Consider the following 11315-nt stretch of genomic DNA (forward strand, 5'->3'; position numbering starts at 1 on the left):
AGCGAGTTCGGCCCTTTTGATTTTCTGACTCTAGTTCCTCGCACATTTCCTTGTAGTATTTTGCTTTGTCATTCCGAGCAGCCTTTTGGAATCTTATGTTCAGCTCTTTAATATCTTGAATTCTTCCTTGTGCTTTGGCTTCTCTACGCTCCAGTGCAATCTTCAGAGTTTCTCTGATGATTACTCATATGATTGTGGTTGAGGTATAGTCCATACTAAATGCTTTAATCTTTGATCTTCTTCAGCAAGTGCTTCCAGCCCTCTTTACTTCCCACAAGCAAATTTGTTTCATTTGCCTATTGCAGGTTGATGGTGAATCTTCCTCCAATTTTGATGCTACATTCTTCTTCCTATAATCCACTTTCTTAGAGTCTTTGCTCAGCATGCAAACTGAGTAAGTGTGGTCAAGCATATAACTCTAACATGCACCCTTTCTGATTTAAAACCATGTACTATCCCCCCATTCTGTTCAAACATCTTTTTCTTGATTCATGTACAGGATCTCCATGAGCAAAATTAAGACTCATTCTTTTCAGTGTTCTCAGTAATTTTTTTATGCACACATGTGTATAGTCAGTAAAACACAAGTAAATATTTCTCTGGTATTCTCTGCTTTCAGCCAGAATCTCATCTGATATCAGTAATGATAACCCCTTACTCCATAGCCTCTTCTGAATCCAGCTTTAATTTTTTGGCAGTTCTCTTGTTGACGTACTGCTCCAGCCAATTTTTAAAATTTTCAGTATTTTACTTGAATGTGATATTAATGACAGTTTTTTTATTAATTTCCACACTCTTAGATCACTTTTTAAAAAAATTGGCACAATTTTTTAAAAAAAATCCCTTATATTCAGTTGGCTGGGTAATAGCTAAGAGTTATTGGAAATGAGTCTGTAAGTGATTATTAGATGTTTGTACCAGAGTGAGAGTGCCTTCTTAACAAAGTTAAGTGACAATTGAATGTTGGATGTATGTTGGAATTTAAAACTAGAACCAAAAATAAAGCATATTGGTTACCTTTGACCTTTGATCACATCAAATCTAGAGGAATCCCAGATGACTCTCAGTCTTTGTGACCTACAATAGCAGATCAGCCCAGGATATCCATTTTATTGTAGTAGCATCTCCCTGGCTGAAATCCTGTAGGCAAGAATCATTTGAGACCATTAGCCCTATTTCATGCTGGGATCTAGATCTCTCATCCTTGTTTTCATAAAGATAGATTTTCAGGCCATTAGTACCAGAGAGACATTCATCTAATTACTGTTTGTAAGAGTTATCAGAATAAAAACTTAGTCCTCAACATAAAGAGTTGTTTCTGTTGTTGTTGTTGTTATGTGCGACCCTGGGTATAACAGCTCTGAACCTTGCTCTATCCTGTGCCAACCTTATTGTCTCTGACACACCTACCCCCATTTCCCCAGTCACTGAGTCAGTCCATCTCCTTGAGGATCTTCGTCTCTTGCACTGTCCCAAGCATAATGTCCCTCTCCAAGGACTGTTCCTTCCTGGCGACATGCCCAAAGTAGTTGGAGCAAAAGCAAGAACAGTTGTTTCTTAGGTGACTTTATCAGAATGAATAGCAAAGGAGTTTTATTGTGAGAAAAAGTAATTTTTCATGTCTCTAGTTTAATTTGAGAGAATTTTATGTCATTTGGGTAGTATTTGGGAAAGACATCTAATTCATTGGTCTATTTTTACTTCTAGAATGTCAATAAATCATTCTGAGCTAGAGCTATAAGATTAAATGTCAGGAATTTCAGATATTACTTTAGAAAAACTATTCTCAAGTGCATTTAAGTTCTTTTCTTCTCCATCCTGCTCCAACTTGTTTCCTGTTTTTAAGGTATATATGGAAAAGTGAAAAGCCACTGTACCACTCATCCATTGACAAGTCAGTAGTATATAAAAAAAGAGGTAAGTTTTTATACAAAATGGGTGACCCTGGAGAACATTATGCTGAGTGAAATATCTCAGTCACAAAAGGACATATGCTGCACAGGGCCACTATTGTAAAACGAGACCAACATCGGGATTGAGGGAAGACTGAGACGGAGGGGAGGAATGATGTATACTGCATTGAAACTGATGAGGGAGAGAACTGTCTAAATGGGATATATGATTGGGTATTGTCATGACAGGAGTCTAGAATGAAGGCTGCACATTGGACTAAACTTGGGGGGAGGGATTGCACAACAATGAAAGATTTTTTTTCTTTTACTTTTCAAGAAGAAGAGTGAATTGGGGGGGGTGGGCAGGAAGAAAATTGAAACAGTAAATGACTGGAAACCCTGTCTCTGTAAACTTTCATTTAAATTAATTTTAAAAAAAGAGGGAAGGGGAAGAGGTAAGTTTTCTGTTAATGCCAAGTAAGGGAGCTCAAGTGGCATAGTTTATAGGGAATTGTACTGCAAACCCTAAGGGGCAGCTCTCGCATTTTCGAGTCCATGGGCGGCTCCAAGGAAGAAAAATGAGCCATCTCTTCCTGAGCAATTGATAGTCTCTGAAAACCTGCTGGTGGATCAGCTGTAAGTCATTTCTGAACCAACAGTAATGAGTAAATGCATGCCAAGTAACAAAGCAGTTGGTGGAGTGCTAAACATCTTGCCTTGAAAGATGGATACTTGGATACATGATTTTTCTTACTCCTTCAACAAATGTTCCAGAACTCATTTACATTCAATGGACCATCATCTCCTTCAAGAAATCTCCAGAGAAATACATGTTTACTTCAGTAGCATGCTGTCATTCAAAATAGAACTTAAGTTCATACCAAATTCTAAAATCTTATTTCTCTGACTTTTGAAACTCTTTATGTGGAAAATTGCCTTTAGATTGACTTATATCTTCTTTTAATTATTTTCATTGACTATAAATGCTCTGGCGGCTTAGTGATAAGAAGCTGCACTGCCACCTTACAGACGTATGGTTCAAATCCACCACTTGTTCTGTGGGAGAAAGAGGGGTGGTCTCTTCCCGATGGGATTTACAGCCTCTGAAAACCCTCTCCAGTGTCAGGTGTGAGTCGTTCCAACTTGACAGTACACAACAATGAAAGTTTTAAGTTGGCAGTTAACATATTGACATATATTTTCATTTCATTTACTTATTTCCTTATTTATTATGCAGTTCTTCTCTAGACTATATACTTCACAAGGGCAGACATCTCTCTTTTATTATTGATGAATAGTAGTAACTTTGTAGGGTCTCTGTAACAAATGAAGTGTCTCTGAAAGCATTTCTGAGATGGTAGTTCAAAAGTGTTTTGAGTGACACAGTCATTGGAGTGTTTGACTTGCCAAAGTGATTGCTTTTTGAGGGTAATACCGATTTTGCTTCTGCCTAGTTTTCTCTTGCCTGTGTTATTTAATTAGTATCATAATTGTTCTCACTTCATCTTACTTTGCTTCACCCCAGTCCATCCTAAAATAGTGGTATTTCTGCCAAAAATCTGTTGTCAACAAATAGAACCCAAATCCCTTATGAGTGCACAAGACTTTCCTAAGCTGATCTTTACCCTTCACTCTTAGATGTTTCATACACCAGCAGGAAGCATACATTTTATGGTACCAAAGAACCTTTTCCACCTTTGCCTTTTTGGCAAACGTCTTTTCATTTTATAAGGCTCAACTTAGATATCACCTTCTCTAAGAAAACTTCTAAACTCTGTCATCCACTTGAATTGCCTGATTCTTTCATTAGGCATTTTCATTATAATTACTAGTTTGCCTTTGCTTACACTAGACTCTAAGCTCTTTCAGGATGGAGTTTGTGCCTGATAGAGATTTATACTTCTGGTACCTACTATAATATTTAATACAATAAATTTTAAAAAAATATCTCAAACTCATTGCCCCAGTTCCAACTGAGAGTGACCCACCATTGAGTTTAACAGAATAGCAAACAACAGTTGCTGGCAAGGTTGTGGAGAAACTGGAACCCTTATTCTCTGTTGGTGGGAGTGTAAAATGGTGTAACCACTGTGGAAGATATGTATGGCGCTTTCTCAAAAAGTTGCAAATAGAAATACCATTTGACCCAGCAGTTCCACTACTGAGAGTATACCCTAAAGAAAACTTAACTGCCACGCAAGCAGATATATGCACACCCATGTTTATTGCGGTTTTGTTCACAATAGCAAAGAGCTAGAAACAACCCAAGTGCCCATCAACAAACGAATGGATAGAGAAGCTGTGGTATATATTCACACAGTTGAATACCACGCTGCATTGAATACTACACTGAGAAACAAGAAACTCATGAAATGTACAAAATGGATGACCCTGGAGGACATTATGCTGAGTGAAATCTCTCAGTCACAAAAGGACAAATTTTGCATAGTGCCACTGCTGTAAAATGAGACTGACATCGGGGTTGGGTGAAACTAAGAGGGGATAAATAATGTATACTGCATTGAAACAGATGAGGGAGAGAACTGTTTAGGAGGAATATATGATTAGTTATCATTGTCATGACAAGAGTCCAAAACGAAGGCTGCATAGTGTAGTAGACTCGGGGTGGGGGGATTATATAACAATAAAAGTGTGGGGGGGTTGTTTTGTTTTGTTTTTTACTTTTCAAAGAGAAAAGCAAACTGGGAGTAGTGGTGGGCAGGAAGGAAAGTGTGCAACAATGAATGACTGGAAATCCAAAGGCTCTGTAAACTTTAATTAAAATAAATTTTTAAAAAATCACATTGGGAAGAGGCTGCCCATCTATGGACCTTTCCATCAGAGCTCTTGGTCTTTATAGAAAATAGGTAGCAAATGTTTATTTTTAATAATGGATGAATAAATGTTAATTTTGCCATATTTATTTTAAATATTATTAGCGCATGTTTTGTGATTTAACATTAATTTTCATTTTATTCCCTCCTTTTTTTTCTTCCCTATTTCCAGAAATAGTAGTAAATCTGCAAAAACAGTTTAGCACACTAGCTGATTCAACACCAGCTGTTGAAAAAAAAAGCCCTTCAAGTTTTCAGTTCAATTGGACTGAAGAAAACGATGATATAACCTGTTTCCATGGACATAGCCTCCAAGGAATCCTGCAAAAGAAGGGCCTGTCATTGATGACCAAGAATTCACTCTACTGGCTTAGTACGCAGAAATTCTGTAAAAGGTATGAGATTCTTGTAGTAATTGGAAAATACAAGACATGGTAAAATTCTCAGTTTGCCCCAAACTGTAGTAATCTTTACTCATTTAATTTAAAAAATAAAAGAGTTACAAGTTAAAGGAGTTGATTGTAACTACAGCCAGATAGACTATTTGTTGGAATTAGTAGATTGTGGGCTTATAATCAAGATAATAAGAATTATAACTTAAGTCTTATGTGAGAGTTTTAGGAAGTCAAATCAAAATCTAGAAAGGTGGCAGCGTTATCCTATATGTGTTCCTCCTTACAGAGAAACAGCCAAAGTATTAGAACTCTAAATGAATGGCTGATCAGGAGAGCACACTGTACTTCCACTGTAGATCATGCTTTATTTCATATGATTGAGATTTTCATCTGGCATGGGTACTAAAGAATATAGTCTAACTCAGAGCCCTCCTGTGGGCAAAGGAATGACACACTGTCCAGTCCTGTACTATCCTCAATCACTGCTGTGTGTGAGCCCAGTGTTTCAGACACTGTCTGTCGCACTGAGGGTCTGCTGACCTTCCTTTAGAGCTCCTGGGGCCTCCATGGTTTTTATCCTCATATCACTGAGCATCTTGCCGTTTGCCCTTTTCTTTGCCTGCTGCTTGTCTTTCTGATAGGGAGGCAGAATTTTCCTTATTTTAATGTTATCCTCTTTGTGGGCATATTTTAACTTGAAATCTGTCTGAAAGAAACTCTTAATATAACTGAAATTTTTTTAAATGACAAAAACAAGAAGCCACATATTTCTGAGAGTTGCTGTAAATGACTTGCCTTTAATTTTTATTAAATCAGTCAGAGTTAAAATTTCATACAAGTGAACATAATAGGAAATAGTATATAAGTCCTTTCCTCTTGGTAAATTATTAGGATATGTGCGCACGCGCGCTCTCGTGCACTCTCTCTCTCTCTCTCTCTGTTTGTGTGTGTGTATAAAAATAATATATTCAACTCATCCAGCCTTTAATCAGGTTTTTGTGAATACAAAATCTTAATAGGAGATTAAAAGGAAGCCACTCATCTTTGTCCTTCAGCACCACTGGTGGATTCAAACCACTGGAGACATGTAGCATTCTGGTTAATATTGCATATGCTATAGACTATACCATCACACCTCCTTATCACCCTGTTGTTGTTTTTGCTATTGAGTCAGAATTGACTCATCACTAAGCATTCAGCAAGTCTCCAGAGGCTGTAATTTGCATAGGAGGGAAACTGCCCATTATTCTCAGCAGGAGCAGGAGGTGGATCCAAACCACTTACCTTTCGGTTGGCAGTGCAACCCTTTACCCACTAGGCTACCAGAGCTCCCTTTCAACTCTATAGATAGGTCCTTGTGTCTTGGATTTTTCGGTTGGATTTTTTCTGTTTTACAGGTAGGTGGCAGAGCTTTGTCATGCAAATGACTGATATATTCTTTGAGGAATTTAGGACCATGTCCATTATGTAAATCATAATATCTCAAAGTTTAGTGTATATTTATTTGTTGGATTAATTTTTAAAACATTTTTTTATTATGGAAATGCCAAGTGCATTAAAAAAGAGATAAAATAGTATGATGAATGACCATGCCATTTGAGTTATTAACATCACTATGGCTAAACCGGCTTCACTCCATCTCACTCCGTCACTGCGCCCTGCCACCCTAGATTATTTTGAATCTAATTCTGCCCATCATATCATTTTATCTGTGCCTTGGTCACTTAGTATCACCGTAGGAGAAGCACCACAAACATGTCGTGCTAACAAACAAGTTTATTTTCTCATAGTGTGGGAAGCGAGAAGCCTCAGTTCAAGGTGCAGTCTTAGGGGCAGGCTGTCTCCTGGGGTCTCTTGGGGAAAAGTCCTTTTCACTTTTCAGTTTCTGTATCTTGGTTCTTTGTGGATTTCATGCCGCTGTCTTCCCATCTGTATTTTATTGGTGTTTTCTTAACCTTATTATATCTCAAAATATGTAGAACTGTCTCATTAACATAAAAAAGAAAACCTATTCCCAAATGGGCTGGTAGCCCTTGGTATAGTAGGGCTTGTTCTTGTTGTTGTTGTTTTGCGTCCTCAAGTCAGAACTGACTCTTGCTGACCTTCCAGCCTGTTTTTCAGAGGTTGTAAATCATGTGCAGGAAACGGCCTATCTTTCTTCCTCAGATAGTGGATTTGAACCACATGCCTGTGTTTTGACAGAGTAGCTCCTCATCACTGGCTCACCATATATTTTCAAGGATTGTGTAATTCAATCCATACCAATTGGTAAATATTTTTAAATGAAATCATGCAATTAATTTTTTTTAAATTGGTAATTTCATAATATTATCAAATGTCCCACCAGTACTTTTATTTTCCAGATGGCAAGTAATTATGTATTTGACTCAGTATCCAGGTAAGGCTCAGACATTGCAAGTGGTTGATATATTGGGGGTGGTGGTTGTTATTTGCCTTCGAGTTGCCTGCAACTCATAGCCACCCTGTGTACAACAGCTCTGAAGCCTGACCTATCCTGAGCCAATCTCATCATCTCCAATAGACTCAATCCCACTTCTACAGTCACTGAGTCAATCCTTACCATACTTCTCCTCTTCTTCCGGATCTTCCTCTCCTTCACTGTCCCTCCATCTTTCCAAGCATGCTATTCTTTTCCAAGGACTGGCCCTTTCGGGCCACCTGCCCAAAGTATGGGAGAAGGAGCTTCAAAATCCTTGCCTCCAGGAGCACCTTAGTTTCACCAAGGACTAACGTGTTTGTTCTCCTGACAGTCCATGGTATGTTCAAGACACTTCTCCAGCACCACACTCAAAGGCATCAATTCTTCTTCTGTCATCCTTAGTCATTATACAGCTCTCTGACATATAGCAAGTAATTGCGAAGACCATGGCCTGGATCAGGCGCATGTTGTCTCCAGACTGACAGTGTTGCTCTTCAGTACTTTGGAGAGGTCCCTGACAGCAGACATTTCCAGTGCTGTTCGTCTTTTGATTTCCTGACTGCTGATGCCAAGAGTGTTTTTTTGTGAAACCAGGCAACCTGAAGTTTTATAGTATGGCTTTTGCCGAAACAGCCCTGTGATATAATCGTCTGTCCTCTGTATGTCCTCAATCCTATGTCTTGTTTTATTGTCATCAGGCGCTGTAGAGCTGGACAGAGTTTTGTTTTGTTGTACATCCTGTACTGTCCTCACAATCAATGTTTTGCTTAATTCAGCCCATTGTAGTTGTTGCTGTGTCTGTCCATCTTGTTGAGGGTCTGGTTCTGGTTCTGGTGGTCTAACTGCAATAAGCTGCACTGCATTCCCAAAGACTTGTAGTTCGAAGTCACTAGCTGCTCTGTAGGAAAAAGATGGGCAATCTCCTCACACTCTGAAAACCTGCCGGAGGGTCTGCTATGGGTGGGTTCTGACTCCGGGATACACAAAAACAACCTTGATGACCTTCTACTTTTACAGGAATGATCCTTCTCCAGACACGAGGCCTTCCTGATAACATGTGCAAGTACAGATTTGATTAGATTTAGGTTCCAGTATTTTAAAATGAGGCTTGGCTTCTAATATTTTAATAGCCTGGTGGCATAAGTCCATAGAATTTTATGCTTGCTAACCAAATCGCCTCATATCTCCAGCAGTCTAAATCTACCAGCCACTCAGAGAGGGAAAGACAGGCAGTTTCCTCTCATGAAGATTTACAGCCTTGGAAACCTGACAGTGGGGTGGTTTTGAGTCAGTATTGATTCAATGCAGTTAGTATTTTAAATAAGTCGGATTGTTGTTGTTGTTACGTGCCATCGAGTCATTTGCGACTCATAGCGACCCTATGTACAACAGCCCTAAACCCTGTTCTATCCTGTGCCAATTGCACTGCCTCTGACACACCCATCCTGATAACCCCAGCCACTGAATCAATCCACCTCATAGAGGGTCTTCCCCTCTTGTGCCGTCCCTCCACCCTCCCAAGCATGATGTCCCTCTCCAAGGACCTGTCCCTCCTTGCAACATATCCAAAGTATATCAGACGAAGCCCCAGAATCCTTGCCTCCAAGGAGTAGCTTGGTTTAACCCTCTCCAGGATGAATCTGTTTGTTTTCTTGGCAGTCCAGGGTACATTCAATACTCTTCTCCAGCACCACAGCTCAAAGGCATCAATTCTCCTTCTGTCCTCCCTAGTCATTGTCCAACTCTCTGATGCATAACAAGTGATTGCAAAAACCATGGCCTGTATCAGATTACTTTTTTTTTAATTTTTTAAAGTTAATTTTAATGAACGTTTATAGATATTTTGGATTTTCATACATTCATTGTTGCATTTTTCTCCCTGCCCACCCCTCCCCCCAGTTCGCTCTTCTCTTTGGAAAGTAAAATTATTTTATTGGCATAGAATCCCCTTGCTCTCGCCCCAAGTATGCACTCCACTATGCAACCTTCATTCTGGACTCCTGTCATAACCGTAATACCCAATCATACATTGCTTTCAAACAGTTCTCTCCATCTGTTTCAATAATTTTACATAATTTATCCATTTTTTTCCTCAGTCTCACTCCAACCCTTATGTTAGTCCCATTCTACAATAGTGGCACCATGCAGCAACTGTCCTTTTATGACAGATATTTCACTCAGCATAATGTCCTCCAAGGTCATCCATTTTGAATAATATTGCATGAGTTCCTTGTTTTTCAATGCAGCATGGTATTCCATTGTGTGAATATACCACAGCTTCTCTATCCATTCATTTGTTGATGGGCACTTAGGTTGTATCCAACTCTTTGCTATTGTGAGCAAAGCTACAATAAGCATGGGTGTGTATATATCTGCCTGGGTGGCAGTTATGTTCTCTTTAGGGTATATTCCCAGTAATGGAATTGCTAGGTCAAATGGTATTTCTATTTGCAACCTTTTGAGAGAGAGCCATACAGGCTTCCACAGTGGTTGCACCATTTTAAACTCCCACCAACACTTAATAAGGGTTCCAGTTTCTCCACAACCTCACCAGCATTTATTGTTTGCTGCTCTGTTCAGTTTTGCTATTCTGACTGGGGTGAGATGATCTCTCATATTTGTTTTGATTTGTATCTCTCTAAGAGCTAGGGATTTTGAACATTTCTTCATGTATTTGTTAGCCATTTGAGTGTCTTCTTTGGTGAAGTAATAAATCATATTACTTGATAAACTTCTCTTGCTACACCCCCTGAAAGTGTGCAAAGCTAATTATTAAGTCTTGTGTTTTAGTTTGAATGATTTGGTGGATTATTTAGCATACTTTTTTTCAAAATATGTCTCAGATTTATTTATGTGTATATTTTGTCTCTCTTGGCTGTTGTAAGAAGGGTGGTGCTCAAGTAGAAGGAGGAAGTTTGGGTGAGGAGTTGAGAGACCTGGCTCCAGGCTCCATTGGTGTCCACTGTATGGTGGTTATGGTTGTTAATAAATTTTTCTTTTCCTTTTTAAAACAAAAATATCTCTAACAAAGTACTTTCCATTTCCATGCAGTTTTAGTGCTCTTTTAAGCATCACCATATATATATTTGTTAGGTTTGAGGGCATTCAGGGTATATATGCATACATTTTTTAATTGCCATTTAAAGATAACTTAGCCTTTTTTTTCCAGTTATTGCAGACATGTGACAGTCTATGAAGAATCAAATTATTCTCAGAGCTACCAATTTGTACTAAACCTTTTCTCCTTCCTGCTAAGAATAAAGGCATCCTTTCTCCATCAAGAAGTGAGCTTAATTGAAAAGAGACTTTTTAAAGGAAAATACAGTAAAGCCAAAAAACCATCAAGATCCAAGAAACTGAGAAGCTATTAAGAAAAATGAACTAGAGATTTCTTACAAAAATATTTTCATAATTATGATAATGTCCAGTTGGAATATAATAGTCTAGAAAAGTTTGGAAAAGGAGAATTTATCACATATATTTATGATACTATGTATATGTGTACTTATGTGTATATGAGATGCATATATATGGTTTGCATATATTAATAAAAATATATTAGAAAACAGGTGAACTTTATATTATGAATGTTCTTTGAATAAATTAAAGCAGCAATGTTGTTGTTATGTGCCGTCGAGTCTCTTGCGACTCATAGCGACCCTATGTACAACAGCCCTAAACTCCGCTCTGTCCTGTGCCAGTCGCACTGTCTCTGACACTCCCATCCCAATTATCCCAGTCACTGAATCAGTCC

The 11315-nt window shown here is 38.5% G+C and overlaps 1 protein-coding gene across 1 annotated transcript in view; it reads left to right on the forward strand.

The window, feature by feature from the left end:
- The window catches only part of TAF1B (TATA box binding protein (TBP)-associated factor, RNA polymerase I, B, 63kDa), a 129276-nt gene extending 118344 nt beyond the window's left edge, over positions 1-10932 (forward strand). Inside the window, exons 13-15 of the mRNA XM_006898215.1 lie at positions 1847-1917; positions 4899-5121; positions 10731-10932. Of these exons, the coding sequence (XP_006898277.1) occupies positions 1847-1917; positions 4899-5121; positions 10731-10932 (496 nt within the window). The remainder of the gene's footprint in view (positions 1-1846; positions 1918-4898; positions 5122-10730) is intronic.
- The last annotated feature ends 383 nt before the right edge of the window (positions 10933-11315 follow it).

The sequence above is a fragment of the Elephantulus edwardii genome, unplaced genomic scaffold (assembly GCF_000299155.1).
Source record: "Elephantulus edwardii isolate Elephantulus edwardi_28Jun2011 unplaced genomic scaffold, EleEdw1.0 scaffold00223, whole genome shotgun sequence".
Classification (NCBI taxonomy): domain Eukaryota; kingdom Metazoa; phylum Chordata; class Mammalia; order Macroscelidea; family Macroscelididae; genus Elephantulus; species Elephantulus edwardii.